Source organism: Diaphorina citri, unplaced genomic scaffold (assembly GCF_000475195.1).
Source record: "Diaphorina citri unplaced genomic scaffold, Diaci psyllid genome assembly version 1.1 scaffold1010, whole genome shotgun sequence".
Taxonomy (NCBI): domain Eukaryota; kingdom Metazoa; phylum Arthropoda; class Insecta; order Hemiptera; family Psyllidae; genus Diaphorina; species Diaphorina citri.
Window position 1 is genome coordinate 222,553 of NW_007378440.1, and position 19,223 is coordinate 241,775.

Below are 19,223 nucleotides of genomic sequence, written 5' to 3' on the forward strand. Positions count from 1 at the left end.
TCTCCGAGTCTTTCTTTTGAACAACTTTTCGGATTTTATTACATGACAAAGTAAAACTTTCTTATTTCTTTCAGCTGGACATCATATTGACTGCGGGAGAAGCAGGCATTGTAACTGTATGGAAACCTTCCTCTCTACTAACCAGTGAAAGTGCAGTTGCCTCGAATAAGTCCAAGGTAAGAATAAGAATCTTTCTGAGAAGTGTTGAAGTGGGTATCAAGCTGACCTCGGAATCCTAGGATGCAGAAAGTGTAAATTCAGTGACGGTATTATTGCCTAGTATAAAAGGAAATGTTGCAAACTCAAAGATGTTCTCACCCATACTACAGCTTCAAAACTGAAAGCTCGAAGATGTTTTTACGCTCATACTAGCTTCAAAACTGTCAACTTCAAAGATGTTTTCATGTGCACACTATGCATACAACAGCTTCAAAACTGAAAGCTCGAAGATGTTTTTACGCTCATACTAGCTTCAAAACTGTCAACTTCAAAGATGTTTTCATGTGCACACTACCTTCAAAATTATCAGAGGAAAAGATGTTCAAAGGTACATGGTCGTTTCAAAACTATCAAACTCAAAGATGTTTTTCATAAAAGTCTAGTGCGTTACTTTTACTTGACTAATGTTCTTTGAATTATTTTTACTGATTTCAGTCTACCTTGAAACTCAGTGAGAAGAGAAAGTCCAAACCCTATGCATAATGAAAATGGCCTGGACACAAAATTTGAAATGAAGACTGTGAATTACTGAACTCTGCAATAACATGTGTTAGACTGTTAGACAACAAGTGACCATTTGGTCACATCATTATACTAAATTCGTCGTATAACTTTAACTCAACTTTTAGGGCTGTTTGCCGTTACGCCTCGGAATGGGCTTGTGTGAACGAGTCGACATCATAATATGTTCAGCTATTTTGGCATGAGCCACAGTTGAGTGGCTGCAAATTACATAAATTTTTAAAATACCCATGTACTGTACACCTTGTTTTGACCCACTGGCTACACAAGGAAAAATAAATGAGAAAAAGCATTATTTTACGTCTTTATTCCTCATATCAGTTTGTTGTTTCTTATCTAGAGTTTGAGGAATGTACCTATTTCCAGGGATCCAATCGAGTGGCACTGGAAGCACTAAAATGCCCAATCCATAAGTTGCAAGAGTGATGCTTTGAGAGAAAGGCAACAATAAATAATTATATACCTAGTCAGCAGCAAATAGTCTGGTTTGAGTACTATATAAATATAATAGGTACCTACTTTCTATTTACAGACAAACAGACATGACTATTCGAAAACGAATTTTCTAATAAAAAGACATTCATTCCGGGGTCCATTGAGTACTCAATCACAGTTCATCACTTGGAATTTGACGGAGCCCCTTTCTTGATGAAAGTGTGGACGAGCCTACTGCGCACAGAGAAAAAACTTGTCTGTTGCGAGCGAGAAACGAAAGCACAGAGGAAGTGAATAATGACCTGAAATTGATAAAGATAAATTGTAAGATACCTAATAACATAGGAAAAGATAAAAAATTTAGAAGATAGAGGGAACTCTAGAAATAGAGGTCTCTAGGTCTTGTAATCCCAAAATCAAGGGGGAAAGGAGGGCAGAATAGGAGAAAGCTTGCTGTTCCGAGAGCAAACCCTACCTGCTTTGGATAAAGTTCAACAAGGGTGGTAATCAAACAGGGGAGACATACTACCCTCAAACGGTTTGAGTCAAACCTAACTAGGATGGTTATTAATAAAATAATTACCTGTTTGATGTACATTTTCCACGGATTTATTGATTTTTTGTATTGATTTGTTAAGGGTTAAATTTGGGGCTTCAATTTATAACGGGGACAACTGTCAGAACTTTCAACTTTACATTTTGGTGTTTTTGGTTTATTGTCCGTTAAATTTAAATGTAAATAGTCCGTTGGCCAAAAGTTTAACGAACTTTCCGTAATTTCGTTAAATTTGAGCCAAATTTCGGACGGCTGGAGAAGCTTTTTGGTATTTTGGTGTTTTCGTTAAATTTTGTGAACAACTGTCAGAACTTTCAACTTTACATTTTGGTGTTTTTGGTTTTTTGTCCGTTAAATTTAAATGTAAATAGTGATAGTCCGTTGGCCAAAAGTTCAACGAACTTTCCGTAATTTCGTTAAATTTGAGCCAAATTTCGGACGGCTGGAGAAGCTTTTTGGTGTTTTCGTTTCTTTTTCAAATTTTGTGCGCACTTTTTTTGTTGTTGCCAAACACAAAATGGCGTCGTTTTGAAAACTGCGCACCCATGCGTAGTCACAAGCCGCGTCCAGACGAAACTTGGCTCAAAAATGAGACCAACAAAAAAATCACGTTCCTTGATTGAGGTTATGTTCAAAAGTTGAAAAAGTTAAATTTAAAAATATTGAAATAAGAAATTCAGAAATCTGTGAAACAGTTAAAAGAGGAATTAATGTAAATAGAATTTGATTACAAACACAAAACACTATTAAAGAGCTTCACTTGAGTTTGAGCATCAAAAATATCAAATGCCAAAAATGGAAGCTGAAGCAAGTGGTGCTTCGTCAGGTAATGTACATATCTACTTCTCAATTTTTTGTTCAATATTGGGTACCCAATTCATAAGCTACTGTGGGATCGGCCTGTGTGGTGTTGACTTAGGAGTTTAATATTGATATTGAAAGTAGTCTGTGGTCCATATTCAGAAAAATATTGTAGGCATCAGTATTGTCTGTGATGGTGACGGGAGTGTGGAACATGATGTATGTAAGTATGTTTGAATTGTTTCATACATTTGCTCCCAGTACTACAGGTTGAACTTATCTCTGATAATTTTCTTATTTGATTTCAGATGAATTGACAGACTTAGAAAACATTGAATCGGAAACTGATGGAGATGCACTCACATTCTTCAACTATGGCGTTTCCGAGGAAAAAGCATTATCCCTTGACAAGAGTTTTATTCTGGCAATGTCATCTAAATCTAGGTAAATTCTCAATTTTTGGATTGTCCCCCAAGCTTCTGACAGTTTAAATTTATGATTATGTTTCTAATTTTTTCTTATTAAAAAAATAATAATGTCATTATTCTTGAAGAAATTCTGCATTTCTAGGAGCTTTGTAGGTGGTTTGTAAAACTCTCAAGAATCTGACACTGAGGTTTTTTCACCATCAGGAGAAGTGTTTTATAAACCCCTATTTCATCATGTGTTTTTTTTTTTTTTTTTTTTTTTTTTTTCTTTTGGAGAGCAATAGAGTGATCATCCTATGGAAGAATTTACACTCTGAATGCTCTTAAGAGCTACCTTGAACGTGTTGCGCGCGCAGATCATCATCCTATGAAAGAATTTACACTCTGAATGCTCTTAAGAGCTACCATAAACGTGTTGCGCGCGCAGTTCTCACGTTCCCAGGAGAGGCACAGTGGTAACGTTCTTGCTTTGCCATGCAGAAGGTCCCAAATTTGAGGGTCACCATCGAAAAAAAACTTATATTTTGAATTTTAAATATTTCAATGGGTTACTTTCCGGTGTTCTCGTGTAGACTCAGCCCTAAATGGAGAGTATTATTTCTAAAATCATTGATGTTGTGTAGGAATTCATTGATAGTTAGGCTAAACTAAAAAGAGCTTTCTTTTTCATTGTCATGGCTTCTGAATAATTACCCTTATTTCTCATCCTTGTTTCATAATCTGATTTCAGTGCATTCATTTACCCCGATGAAGAACAAGAACCTGGCCAGTTACGACAAACAGACGGCCAGTATGAACTGTTTACACATGTAGAGAAAACAATTCGGAAGAATGCCTCAAGCTTCTGACAGTTTAAATTTATGATTATGTTTCTAATTTTTTCTTATTAAAAAAATAATAATAATGTCATTATTCTTGAAGAAATTCTGCATTTCTAGGGGCTTTGTAGGTGGTTTGTAAAACTCTCAAGAATCTGACACTGAGGTTTTTTCACCATCAGGAGGAGAAGTGTTTTATAAACCCCTATTTCATCATGGGATTTTTTTTTTTACTTTCAGTGGCAGTTCACTTCAGGTAGCAACAGGGCTGTCAAACAATGCATGTGAAGTGTTGGACATAGGTAGTGGAGGAATGAAAACCATAGCTAGTATGCCAGATGCACACACTCAACCTCTGACAGATGTCCATATTGACCCAGAAAGCCATATGTGTTATACAAGTTCTCTTGATGGATATGTCAGAGCATGGGACTTGAGGTCTTGCCAGAAACCAGCTTTGGAGCTGAAAGGTAATTGACTCTATTTGAGATCTCCTGTTCCTTATTACTATCCTTAGAGAAAGTTCAAACAGATTTCACTTTTGCAAATGATGGGATGTAAAAATGATCTTTCATCTTGGACTAAGCACTACATATGCTATCCTTAGAGAAAGTTCAAACAGATTTCACTTTTGCAAATGATGGCATGTAAAAATGATCTTTCATCTTAATATTTTTATTTAATATTTATTAATTTATTATGCTGTTAACACACATTATGCACAATTTACAATTATAATTCTTATTTCTAATCTTATTACTAAGTTATGAAAGGTAATTGACTCTAATTGAGATCTCCTGTTCCTTATTATTATCCTTAGAGAAAGTTCAAACAGATTTCACTTTTGCAAATGATGGGATGTAAAAATGATCTTTCATCTTGGACTAAGCACTACATATATCATGTAATGATTTCTTCTGTTATATCTTAACTGTTATAATATAAAATGGGGTAATCCCATTTAAAAAAAAGGTACTTATTTCCAGTTGATTCTATGTTCATCCCTCCCTCTCTTCCTTATTAAGTCATTAAATTTAATTAAATTCAATCTTTTTCCAGATGATTCTGAGAAGGATGACAGACCTGCATGCATCAAACCAATCACATGTTTTGACATGGCCCCTAATAAGTTTCTCATCGGAAGAATGTACAAAAGTTCTTAGTGAAAACATTGGAAGGAGAGATTACACGTAGTGATAGTTTATTTGGTGCTGCATGCTCAATAGCATTGTGCTATATCCACAGGTGAGATGTAGACCTGACAAGTGCAACTGATCAGGTCTGCCTGTGAGGTCTACCTGATAGTGTGTGTGTGTGCTCATTAGGTATCAGGTAGACCTGACAGCCGGACCTAATCAGGTGTACCTGTCAGGTCTACCTGATAGTGAGATGTCAATCTAACAATCAATGTTTTAGTTCAGCCAGTGACAGTAACATGTTGAGTGCACCAGCTCCCTATAGAGCACTGAAGTTAGGCAACATTGATAATATTCATAATAATATTCTGTTACTCACATGTAATGTGAATCATTTTGAGATAAAACCATGATTCACATACCTATTGATAATATTCATAATAATATTCTGTTACTCACATGTAATGTGAATCATTTTGAGATAAAACCATGATTCACATACCTATTGAAAGTTAAGGAGAAGAACAATATTTAATGTTTAAAATTCCTCATTTGATTACAGGCTAGAAAATGAAAAGTCCCTAGGAGATAAAATGAACTCCAGAATCCTCATAATAACCGGTTGTGGTAATAGCGGGGACCAGTACATCCCTTGTATGAACACATTCTTCACTGCACAAAAACAGGTGAGTCAAAGCTGTATGCCAGGTTGTGGGTTCGATTCCCAACCGGGGCAAACTTTATCCTGAACATACAAGGTTCGTTGTTGGAATGGCTGACTTTCTCCTATCTTAAGAGAGAGAGAGAGAGAAAGAGAGAGAGAGAGAGAGAGAAAAAGAGAGAGAGAGAGAAAAAGAGAGAGAGAAAAAGAGAGAGAGAGAAAAAGAGAGAGAGAGAAAAAGAGAGAGAGAGAAAGAGAGAGAGAGAGAGAGAGAAAGAGAGAGAGCGAGAGAGAGAGAGAGAGAGAGAGAAAGAAAGAAAGAGAGAGAGAAGAAAAAAATATGAGTGTTTCACCACGTTTTTATTTATTTCGTAGCAATGAAGCAACTACTACACATTAGACACATGTGATCTGAGTCGTCCTTATCTCTTCGAATTTGTAGTGAATTCCTTGGTTCTTGAAAGGATCAATCACTAACCCATGAGCGCCTGAATTATTTTTTCCCTCTGATTTTTATTTACTGTTAATATGTTCTACTTACCATCTAGGATCAGCAAAAACCAAAACAAATACGAGTGTTGCCATATGGCAACGCTAGGCGCTAATGGGCTAATCTTCATTATGCCTGGGGGGGGGGGATTGTTCATTTCGCAAACTAGAGGGAGGGGGAGGAAGGTTGAGGAAAAAGGGTAGGAAGGAATTACTAGGAATACCTTAAGAAAGGTTGGGGGTTGGATACACCTATCCTTCCCCCCCCACCCTAAACTTTAGGGAGGGAGGAGGAAGATTGAAGAAAACGGAGTAGGAATACCATAAGATAGGTTGGGGGTCGGGGAGTAGGGTGCTCCTACCCCCCCCCCACCCACAGGCTGAGCTTTAGGGAGGGGGAGAAAGAGCACCCTCCCCCATGCTTAAACTTGAGGGGAAGGGGGAGGAAAACCACGACAAAGTTTTAGACTTTCAGGTAGCTCGAGATGAAACAGTGAAACTTCTTAAAGATTATCTGGGCACAAAGTTTTCTGTTGCTGTGTTTCTTTCTTTTGAGACCTTGTAGGCGTTGGGGCTTTTGGGAGGGCCCATTAGAACGAAATGAGGAAGAACACCTAGAAAGCCCCCCCGGTCCTTTAGTGTTTGGACTCCCCCCCCCATTCACCACTTGTAGTTATTGAATATTATTTGCTTACCTCTCTCTCTCTCCTTCTCCTCCTCCTCTTCATCTCTCCCTTTTCTCTTTGTTCCTTCCTCGTCCTTTTTCCTCTAGATTTCCTCATTCTCTCTCCATGTCTTCTCTTTTCTTCTTCTTCTTCTTCTTCTTCTTCTTCTTGTCTTTCCCCTTCTCCTAGAATCAACGCTTGTTAGTTACCTACCCCAGTTCTTTTAGTTACCTACCCCATCTCTCCTCTTCTCCCTCCCTTTTTCATTTCCTTTTATAAACCATGTTTCTGATTAACCATGCATTTTCCTTTTGATTTCAGATACAGATTCTGAGTCTAGTTTGCTAGTGGTTATTTTTGACACCAGAATTACTGAACCCTGCAATAACATGTGTTAGACAACAAGTGACCATTTGGTCACATCATATACTAGATTTGTATAACTTTAACCCAACTTTTAAGGCTGTTTGCCGTTACACCTTAGCCTCGGAATGGGCTCGTGTGAACAAGTCGACATGATAATATGTTCAGCTATTTTGGCATGAGCCACAGTTGAGTGGCTGCAAATTACATAAATTTTTAAAATACCCATGTACTGTACACCTTGTTTTGACCCACTGGCTACACAAGGAAAAATAAATGAGAAAAAGCATTATTTTATGTCTTTATTCCTCACATCAGTTTGTTGTTTCTTATCTAGAGTTTGAGGAATGTACCTATTTCCAGGGATCCAATCGAGTGGCAGTGGGAGCACTAAAATGCCCAACCCATAAGTTGCGAGAGTGATGCTTTGAGAGAAAGGCAACAATAAATAATTTTCTTATATACCTAGTCAGCAGCAAATAGTCTGGTTTGAGTACTATATATAATAGGTACCTACTTTCTATTTACAAACAGACATGACTATTCGATAACCAATTTTCTAATAAAAATACATTCATTCCGGGGTCCATTGAGTACTCAATCACGGTTCACATGGATTTTGACGGAACCCCTTTCTTGATGAAAGTGTGGACGAGCCTACTGCGCACAGAGAAAAAACTTGTCTGTTGCGAGCGAGAAACGAAAGCACAGAGGAAAAATGTAAACAAATTTCCTCTTTCCTGCGATTTTTCAAAAGGATTTTCCCAAAAAGCTGAAACTTTTTTTCTGAAAGTGCCCTGTAAAAGTTCATTGCCCCGAAATACCGGCTTTTAAGTTTTAAACCCCTCCCAATGATTTCTTCAAGAGAGTGCCTGTGATAGAGTTCTTTTTCCGAAGAAAATCCCACACTCCTTCCTAGAATGAACGAAGGTAAAACTGATGTCTCTAATTTTCTACCAAGCCTTTTCTCAACTTCAGATAAAACCAACAGGGTTTTCTTAAGAGATGAGCAGGAATAACTAATAGCTTGTTTATGGGGATATAATTTACCTAATTACCAAAGGAATAGTGATGAGGGGATAAGACATTAATATCAGAGGAATAAAACCGCTCAGCTAATCCCAATTACCTATGTATGTCCAAGGGTCCATTTTGGCTACACAAGGAAAAATAAATGAGAAATAGCATTACTTTACGTCTCTATTCCTCATATCAGTTTGTTGTTTCTTGTCTAGAGTTTGAGGAATGTACCTATTTCCAGGGATCCAATCGAGTGGCAGTAAAAGCACCAAAATGCCCAACCCATAAGTTGCAAGAGTGATGCTTTGAGAGAAAGGCAACAATAAGTAATTATATACCTAGTCAGCAGCAAATAGTCTGGTTTGAGTACTATATAAAAGGTTAGGTACCTACTTTCTATTTACAGACAAATAGACATGACCATTCGAAAACGAATTTTCTAATAAAAAATACATTCATTCCGGGGTCCATTGAGTACTCAATCACAGTTCATCACTTGGAATTTGACGGAACCCCTTTCTTGATGAAAGTGTGGACGAGCCTACTGCGCACAGAGAAAAAACTTGTCTGTTGCGAGCGAGAAACGAAAGCACAGAGGAAAAATGTAAACAAATTTTCTGCGATTTTTCAAAAGGATTTTCCCAAGAAGCTGAAACTTTTTTTCCGAAAGTGCCCTGTAAAAGTTCATTGCCCCGAAATACCGGCTTTTAAGTTTTAAACCCCCCCAATGATTTCTTCAAGAGAGTGCCTGTGATAGAGTTCTTTTTCCGAAGAAAATCCCACACTCGTTCCTAGAATGAACGAAGGTAAAACTGTTGTCTCTAATTTTCTACCAAGCCTTTTCTCAACTTCAAAGAAAACCAATAGGGTTTTCTTAAGAGATGAGCAGGAATAACTAATAGCTTGTTTATGGGGATATAATTTACTTAATTACCAAAGGAATAGTGATGAGGGGATAAGACATTAATATGAGAGAAATAAAACCACTCAGCTAATCCCAATTACCTATGTATGTCCAAGGGTCCATTTTAGAAATAGTGTGGTATGTTCAAAAGCTACAGGTGCAGGTAGATAAGTATGGGAAAATATCAAAATCCTCATTAAATGTTGTACCTATGTATTATAAATATAAAACTAGGTATAATTTCCAGAAACCATCTAGGGTTTCCATTTCCTTTTGAGGGTGAGTAGGGATAGACATGTCAAGGTGGTGTATATTTTACAGGGATTCACATAATGTGAACTAGAGCACAAAAGTAGCTAGGAAACAGAGGAAAGTTCAATTTTGTAATTTTCCCAAGTCATTAAAAAAACTGTAGATATAGAATCAACACTTGTTAGTTACCTACCCCAGTTCTTTTACTTACCTACCCCATCTCTCCTCTTCTCCCTCCCTTTTCATTTCCTTTTAGAAACCATGTTTCTGATTAACCATGCATTTTCCTTTTGATTTCAGATACAGATTCTGAGTCTAGTTTGCTAGTGGTTATTTTTGACACCAGCCTCACTCAAGACGTAATTCTAAATGACGAGATCAAACTTAGCGAATGTCTAGAAATTATCATAACATTTGTCAATGCACATCTGATGCTGAAATCAAACAATAAAATTGCAATGATCACATGTGATTCCCGAAGTTGGTAAGATGATTTCACGTTTCTAAAATCATTGATGTTGTGTAGGAATTCATTGATAGTTAGGCTAAACTAAAAAGAGCTTTGTTTTTCATTGTCATGGCTTCTGAATAATTACCCTTATTTCTCATCCTTGTTTCATAATCTTATTTCAGTGCATTCATTTACCCTGATGAAGAACAAGAACCTGGCCAGTTACGACAAACAGACGGCCAGTATGAACTGTTTACACATGTAGAGAAAACAATTCGGAAGAATGGGAGAGTATTGTGTCTCTTCTTGCCCATCTGATGAGAGGCCCTCTACAGGATGGGCAATGGGCATGCTACGACACAGACCCATTAATTCCAATCCAGCAGATATAGCATAGCCAATGAACGCTACGAAATGAAAAAGCCCATAAAACACATTACCTACCGCCTCATATTAACCTCACTCAGCCTGAGTTTTGCCGGAAAAAGCTAGTAGCACGCGATTGCCTCGATGGTCACCGATTCGGATACCGACCACCCTCAACGTTGTTTAACTTTAGTGACCACTCAAAATTATTAATGGTTTTTACTTACTCACACACTTTCCAATGTTCTCTTTTTAAATATTAGTTAGATTACGTACTTGCAGTCTGATTTTTGTATCTTGGAATGCGGGGTTGCCAAAATTGAAACAGTTAATTTTCTTAATAACAACATGTACGGTTAACTGGCAACATCTTATTCCCCCTCCAGCCCATATTTTTGAAATTTCTTACGAAAACAGGATTCCATGTTACAAGAAAACAGACTGTATTGTAATTATGTTGTTGTTTTTGTTGTTGTACATTTTAACGTGTATGTATTGTATATTTTTTTTTCTTACTTTTGTTAAAGTTAGGGCAGACCATACATAATGCGTTAATTTATTAAAGAAATAATATCGTTTCGACCAAAATAAAAGTTCGAAGTTCATATTTAATAATAGCTGTTGTGCATTTATTTTGGTAGTTGGAATATTACGAAGGTCAGTGGTTCCAGATTTTTGAGGTCATTACCCCTTTTTGAGGTGGAATTTAACCGTTATCGTTTAAAAATAAAGGTTTTACTAGCGTTTCCCAATAACTGAAAACAATATAACCCGCCACTGTTTTAATATTATGATTATAGAGGGGGGACGGTAACTGCCAAGGTTCGTTATTTTTTTATGGGTTAAAATTTGCCCTCGCTGCGGGAATCGAACTTGCGTCCTATCGCTTACAAGGCAGAACTGCCACTGTTTAGGTTTACGTAGATACTTACATTACAATGGTGTAGGATATGGGAGAAATGATTTTTTTTAAAGAGGTTTGACAGAGGGAACTGTAACTGCTATGGTCTTATCGTCCCGTAAAGGGGGAGAGAAGAGCGTAAAGGGAGAGAGAACTTGAGAAGAGGAAGAACATTTAAAAAGGAGAGAGCGAGAGGGTAGGGGAAATAAACGACTTTAAAGAGGAGAATGGCGAAGGAAGAAGTTGGAAGAAAAGAGGGGAAAGAATAACAAGGTGGGAGGGGAAGTAGGCTACACCCTCGCCAATTTTGAGGGAGGAGGAGGAGGAGGAAGATTGAAGAAAAGGGAGTAGGAATACCATAAGATAGGTTGGGGGTCGGGGAGTAGGGTGCTCCTACCCCCCCCCCACCCACAGGCTGAGCTTTAGGGAGGGGGAAAAATACCAAGGTGGGAGGGGAAGTAGGGTACACCCTCGCCAAATTAGAGGGAGGGGGAGGAAGGTTGAGGAAAAGAGGTAGGAAGGAATTACTATAGGAATACCTTAAGAAAGGTTGGGGGTTGGATGCACCTACCCTTCCCCCCCACCCTAAACTTTAGGGAGGGAGGAGGAAGATTGAAGAAAAGGGAGTAGGAATACCATAAGATAGGTTGGGGGTCGGGGAGTAGGGTGCTCCTACCCCCCCCCACCCATTTCCAAGATAGTGACCAACATCTATCTTGGTCTGAAGATGATGTCCTGAGTGACATCGAAAGCTCACTAGGTACCTACTTAAAAATGATTTTGGGTGAGTAAAAACACTTGGCTTTATTGTATTGTTTTGTACAACGCTTAAGTATGGTACCTGAGATCAATCAATGTGATTTAAATCACATTGACTTGGCTTTATGTTTTATGTATATTTTTATTAAATTACAGATGGATCCATTTCGGCTGTTACGCCATCATCAGTGTACTGTATTAGGGCTTGAAAAAATTCCTGAGCACTTGGGGGTAAAAAACAAGTGTACCTACTAATGTAAGACATTGTTCATATAGGACTACAAACCATGGTCATTCAACATGCAAAGTTGAAATTTGACTGTCATATAATTGTCTGAACAGCACTTTGAGGTTAAAGTTAGTCCAAATGGAACGAGTTTGATCTTAGATTGTAGCCTCGAACAAAAATTCTTAATACATATTTACTTACTGGTCAAGTTTGAAGTAAAATATTCGTTAAACTTGGTCCAACGAGCTATTTTTTAGTTTACTTGGAAAAAAAATATACCTAGCACTTATAATTATTTGAAGATCTGGAATAGGCACACCATAGGAAATACCTTATAATATACCTAGCACTTATAATTATTTGAAGATCTGGAATAGGCACACCATAGGAAATACCTTATACCTTATTTGACCCAATATCCGATTCCAGGAAAAACTCTGTTGGTTGGGTACATCCGAGTTATCCTGCACAACTCTCACTCTTACAGGAATTCGACCTTATACGTTATTTGACCCAATATCCGATTCCAGGAAAAACTCTGTTGGTTGGGCACATCCGATTTATCCTGCACAACTCTCACTCGTCAAATTCAACTGTGGAATATTGAGGATGCATGCCCTGCAGCTTTGTTCCGGAGGAAGCAAGTGGCCAAAACTGCACAGGTAATAGCCTAATGTAATTTCTTACCTTCCTTTGTTAAAGAGCATACAGGAATTCGACCTTATACCTTATTTGACCCAATATCCGATTCCAGGAAAAACTCTGTTGGTTGGGTACATCCGAGTTATCCTGCACAACTCTCACTCGTCAAATTCAACTGTGGAATATTGAGGATGCATGTCCTGCAGCTTTGTTCCGGAGGAAGCAAGTGGCCAAAACTGCACAGGTAATAGCCTAATGTAATTTCTTACCTTCCTTTGTTAAAGAGCAGAAAGCTTTAAATTAATGTAGAAGAAAGTTTTAACTTGAACTTCGAGGTTTCTATCAGATTTGATTTTTGTCTATTGAATAGTCTCATTCAATTCTCTTTTTTCAGATGAAATCAAGTGCATCATGCTATCTGATCAACACACATCAAGTGAAAAACAAAACCATTTTGCTCACTGGATCCAATTATGGAAAAGCGTGAGTGATTTTCTTTATTAAGTAGATTTTCCCTCTCACATGAACGGAAAATATTTCATTTAGAGACCATATTATACATATCTTAGTTAAATCAAAAATGTCTTTGAGGTCGAATTTTGTGTTTTCAATTGTGATTTACTGTCTGAAGATTCTTGTAGGGACTGCTTTTTTGCTGAAAATTTAGTCAGTGTCAGATGTTTCAATTTAACATTTTCCTTCTATGTAATAATTTTTTGTTGTTTTGATTTTCCTCATCAGTGATTGTTTACGAAGTGTAGAATTGTGCGCGGACAAGAAAACTCTACTTCCTCATAGCCAGTTTCTGGGAAACAAACAAATAGTTCGGTGTAGCTCAGTTCACGATGAGGTAAGAATCAGATTCCCTCTTTTCTACTTCCCCTTTAGTGTATAGATGGATATTTAAATGAGCTCTGATCTTGAAATTTGTTGCGGCCTATGAACTCAAAGTGAGAAAGTTTTAGATAGCACTTCAGTCATTATTTTAAGACCAGTTTTAGCATTACCTATGTTGAGCTACGCCGAGGAAGGCCAATAAATGGATGGGTGACTTAAACATTATATTGGGAATAAAGGGAGAATGGGCTCTAGTCTTGATTTTAAATCCTGAAGATTCTTGTAGGGACTGCTTCCTTACTGAAAATTTAGTCAGTGTTAGATGTTTCAATTTAACATTTTCCTTCTATGTAATCATGTTTTGTTGTTTTGATTTTCCTCATCAGTGATTGTTTACGAAGTGTAGAATTGTGCGCGGACAAGAAAACTCTACTTCCTCATAGCCAGAAGCACCCCCCATGCTTAAAGTTGAGGGGAAGGGGGAGGAAAACCACGACAAAGTTTTAGACTTTCAGGTAGTTCGAGATGAAACAGTGAAACTTCTTAAAGATTGTCCCGGGCACAAAGTTTTCTGTTGCTGTGTTTCTTTCTTTTGAGACCTTGTAGGCGTTGGGGCTTTTGGGAGAGCCCATTAGAACGAAATGAGGAAGAACACCTAGAAAGCCCCCCCCCCCCGCCACTCTCTATTTGGACTGTTGGAAATAATAAGAAGGCAATTTATACAAGAGAGAACCAGTCAGACTGAAAGTATATTGTGGAATGATGGTACTACACTACAACTGGCTGAAATTCATTTTCCAACACCCCCACTTGAAGACATGAAATAAACTACGGGCTAAAAAATTCCTGGAGGGACGGGCCCAGCTTGTTATTTATTTCGTAGCAATGAAGCAACTACTACATTAGACACATGTGATCTGTTTCGTCCTTATCTTCCTTATTTCTTAGAGTTTGTAGTGAATTCCTTGGTTCTTGAAAGGATCAACACTAATCTTCATTGTGCCTTGGGGGAAAAAATGTTCATTTCAATGTGGTTTTGTGTTTGCTTGGTTTCAGAACGTTACAATAGACGTCTGTAGTCTTCAGAAGGAGATAACTTTGCTCCAGCAAGCCTGTGATATTACCAACGGAGTCTTCCTCAAGCTACCTCAACTTTCCAGTCTACTTCAATACCTCCTGGTAAGTTATCCTTGAGAATTTAGAGACCTATGTATGGACCATCTGAGGTTCAACCTTGTACTTAGATAACTTTATTTTACAAATAAATTTGCCTACTTCTTTTTGATGTCATATTAGTTTTACAATGGTCTCCCATTCCAGTGGTAACGCGCTTGCTTGCCATGCAGAAGGTCCCGGGTTCGAATCCCACCATCGACAAAAATTTGTACTCGTTTTTCGATTGCAAATATTTCAACGGGTTACTTTCTGGTGTTCTCGTGTTGACCCAGCACCTAAATGGGAAGTATTGTGTCTCTTCTCGCCCATCTGATGAGAGGCATACTACGGGATGGGCATGCTACGACACAGGCCACAAGCGTCTAATGTAGCAGTTGTTCCATTGCTACGAAATAAAAACGGCGGTGGAACACTCATCTTTTATTAAAAAAAAAAAAATATCGGTCTCCACGTCTTCCTGTAAGATGGTATAAAGCTGTGTCCACACCTCGTCGACGCTGTCGATCGACGAGGTGAATCTATGTTGTCGAGGCAGTGTATGGTATCAGTCGACGGCGTCGTCGACTATGTGAGGACACAGTGGGTTTAAGAAGTTACTAAATCCGTATTTTAGGAAGTTCCTGTCATTAACTTTGCTTTTCTTGGTTCTTGTTTTCCAGTGGGTGTTCCTGCCAGATCCCACAGTGCGTAAGAAGTTAGTGGTACCCCCACCTGTGAGTGTGGACTATCGGCCATTTTGTTTTTGTCATCATGAACTTATCGACATTGGCTTTGTGTGTTCTGTGTGTCTTGCAAGTAAGTAAAATATTCTGTATGTCTTGTAAATAAGTGAAATATTACTTGCACAATCAGCCTAGTTTCATCTTGGAGGGTAGCGCGTTTGTCTTTGTAAGTGTTAGGTCACAGGTTCGAGTCCCGCCCGACGCAAACTTACGTCACGTAACGTGACGTGATAGTAGTGTCTCTGTCTTGAACGAAATATTATGGGGAAACTTTGAACTACATCTTTCTGACTCCCCATGACTTCAAGTGATGTGACTTGATGATAGATCAGTTGTTTATCAGTTTATGATAAGATAAGATATGTATTTATTTGTAATAAATGTAAACATTTTTTTTTTTACAAAAGGTTGGCTTATTTTAGTAAGAAAATTATAGTAAAAGTGTAAAATTAAATAAGTACCTAACAAATATAATAGAAAGTAATAGCATTTGTAATCCTTGATCATAACGTATCTATAGTCATGATATTTGATCATAACGTATCCATATGCTATGATATTTGGTCATAACGTGTTCCTTGATCATAACGTATCTATAGTCATGATATTTGATCATAACGTATCCATATGCTATGATATTTGGTCATAACGTGTCACGTTATCAGTTTATGTTTCTGAACATGAGTAATAAACTAATAAAAATAATGTTGTAAGAGAAAAAAAGGATGGTCCCCTGGATTCTCTTATATCCAGGTTCGACTGTATTCCCTACCTTCGCCTGTATTAATTTTGTCCCCTCCTCTCTTCCCCTCTTTTTCTTCTCTCCCTCTCTCTCTCCCCTTTCTTCTCTCCCTCTCTCACACCTCTAATCGGTTCCAATTTAATATTAATACATGTTGCACCATAGTGGTAATTCAGACTTTATTACAAAATTGAAAGCTATTGTTTTGAGAGAAAGAGAGAGGGAGAGAGAGGGAAAGAGATAGAGAGAGAGGGAGGGAGAGAAAGAGAGGGAGGGAGTGAAAGAGAGAGAGAAAAGAGAGAGGGGAGAGAAATCGTATTAAAACTTGGAAAAACTCGTTGGAAAACACGTCATCGTTTTCAACACACTTAAAAGTTATGGGAGTGAAATTATTGGAAAATATTGTTGGTAGGGGATACCAAATAGATGACAGTTCCCCAGCCCTCCTCCTGTTCCTTTTTTGGGGGTTTTTACCATAATTTTCATTGAAGCCAATAAGGACATAGACAAATAAAGTCAAGCCCTAATTTTTTTTTTTTTTTTTTCCTTTTTTTTTGTAATGTTGTTATGTTCTTTGTTTCAGTTTATTGCAAGCTAAGTCCTATCTGTACGACTTGCGAGTGAGTATTACATTTTATTTCTAACTAGTATAACTACCCATACTTGGGTTTTGACATGTTTAAAACAAAAGATGAAATTTGACACAACGGATTTTCGGTCTTTTAGATTTTGGGCCTGATCAGGAATAAAAAAAAAATAATAATAATAGTCCTTATTTATACTGCTCACATAGGACTGAAAAGTCCCTTTACTCCAGCAGTAGGCTACTACTATTATTGTGGTCAAATTCTCAAATTATATTGAGGATACAATTCCATACCTCAGCTGGGATTGAACCCATGCCCTCCTGTTTACCAGGCGAGCGCCTTGACCACTACACCACCAAGGTAGGTCTAATGATGAATAAGATCTAATGACGCCTCGTAGGAGCCTGTTTTCAATGTGATTCTTTAGAAAGAAAAAGAAAAAGAAAAAAAAATGCCCTGACAGGTAATCCCGACACTTATCAATAGCTAATTTTTTCCCCTTTTCACCTTGATTCACAGAGTTGTGTTCAAACTGAAAGCGCCGATGAAAGCGGTCAAAGTGAAGAAAAAGAAGATGATCAAATCCTGATAGGTGAACCCACGCCCTCCTGTTTACCAGGCGAGCGCCTTGACCACTACACCCCCGAGTTAGGTGGTATGAAAGGATGGTATGAAAGTACAGTAAAAAAAGCACTTTTTGCCAAATGATTCAAAGCTTCGCCACTAAAAGGTATAAAAATAGTGGAGGAAAAATACTGTTCCTTCTTCCTTAGTATCTTCCTGTTTTCATTCATACGTGATTCGTTGAGTCTATCCCCTACACCTGCACTATGGACTTCTTGTTTGTAAGTATGTAGTTTATTTATAAATATTATTTTTTTATTTTGAGGGATCAGAGGGGGAGAGAGAGAAAGAAAAGAGAAAGGGGAGAACACCAAAGCTAAGGCGGAGAGAGAGGAAGAGAAAGAGAATGATAGAGGGGAGAGAGAGAAAAGAGAAAGGAAGAGAGAAAGAGAAAGAGAGATAGATAGAGAGAGTAAGAGAGAGAGAGAGAGAGAGAAAAAGAAAGGGAGAGAGAAAAATGAGAGAGAGAGAGAAAAAGAGAGGGAGAGAAAGAAAAAGTTAGAAATAGAGGTAGAGAGATAGAGAGAGAGAGAGAGAGAGAGAGAAATCTCTCTCTCTCTCTCCCTCTCTCTCTCTCTCTCTCTCTCTCTCTCTCTCTCTCTCTCTCTCTCTAACAAAAAAAATCGGAAATATGGGGAAATCTTCAGAAACTTGAGTGTTTTGGTGCAGATTGAATCAGTAATGGGAGAGAGTGCAGTTGTTACGTGAGAATTGTATGTAGCATAGCCCAGATGGTATCTTTTACCCCTCGTATATGAAGTGCTACTGTGTGCTTCTGGAGAAAAATTGCTTAACAAAAAAATGACGAAAGAAAAAAAATGGTACCTAGGTATGTAAATAAATAAATGAAAAAATGGTACCTACCTTATTTATCTATCTAAACATTGGAAAATGTGGATATCAGCATTACTTTTGCATTGGCTCAATGCGGGATTTCGGGGAAAGAGAGGGAGAAAGAGAAAGAAAAAGAGAAAGAGAGAGAGAGAGAGAGAGAGAGAGAGAAAGACGAGATTTCTGATTCTTCCTGATCCCTCCAAAGTATGGCGATTTCAAATCATAAACTTTTTCCCTCTGATTTTCTACAATAACGATTTAGAATAGAAGTTTGGAATATTGCTTCCTTCAGACCCCGACCTAGTCCTTCAGAAATCAGAACATCAATAAAATAGGCAATAAATAAAATTATGCCTATTAGAGCTATATTGTCTTTGATATGATTGTGAGTATTGTGACTTGTCTGCAGGTTGCTGATTTAGATACTGCATTGACCTAACTAATACACAAACGTGACCTAAAAACTTAGATGACGATGAAAATTTATTAAATTGATGATGCAGTAGGTAGGTACCTGTTCCAAATGTACCTACCTACATTGTTTATGTAGGTACCTAAATACACCTACTTGTACCTATAAGTTCTACAGAGTGTCTAGGTACTTCTACCTATCTACATCATAATTATTTTGAACGAGCGGAGAGAATTCATTTTTTTAATTTTTTAATCGACGATTATGTCTCTCTGTCCATTTGTTTGTTTCACCATAGAGCTTTCAAACAGTTTGTCTCATTTCATGGCACCTCAACTTTGGTAAATTTTATGACTGAACCCTAAACCTGGTCTCGAATCACCATTCTTCGGATGCAAAGTCCATCAAGGAAAATTCGTAGATACTAGAAACTAGAGTTTGATGCTTTTCGGAAACACAACAATAATTAAAATCACTTCTGCAGCGGTTTCCAAGTATCTATAATATACATCCATTAAATTAATTTCAATGCGTACCCACTCATGTATATGTATGCCAGAAAACCCACAATTCGAGAACGAAATAATTGGAAAAACACAAAGCGAAAAATTGTCACTTCTGTAGAAATTTCACTTCACTTCGCCACGGTCGAAACAAAGTTTTGTCGCTAAA

At 37.7% G+C, this 19,223-nt stretch overlaps 1 protein-coding gene and 1 long non-coding RNA gene across 2 annotated transcripts; both read left to right on the forward strand.

The window, feature by feature from the left end:
* Positions 1-66: 66 nt before the first annotated feature.
* Positions 67-1,056, forward strand: LOC113469270. The gene is made up of 2 exons (XR_003392737.1): positions 67-176; positions 655-1,056. It is a non-coding gene; the product is annotated as an uncharacterized LOC113469270 (long non-coding RNA).
* Positions 1,057-2,527: 1,471 nt separating this feature from the next.
* On the forward strand, positions 2,528-17,270 carry LOC103513708 (general transcription factor IIH subunit 3). The gene is made up of 9 exons (XM_026826832.1): positions 2,528-2,558; positions 2,842-2,977; positions 3,680-3,784; positions 4,917-5,024; positions 5,478-5,601; positions 14,511-14,633; positions 15,290-15,425; positions 16,678-16,714; positions 17,201-17,270. Exons 1-9 carry the CDS (start codon positions 2,528-2,530, stop codon positions 17,268-17,270), a joined length of 870 nt encoding a protein of 289 aa, XP_026682633.1.
* Positions 17,271-19,223: the final 1,953 nt, after the last annotated feature.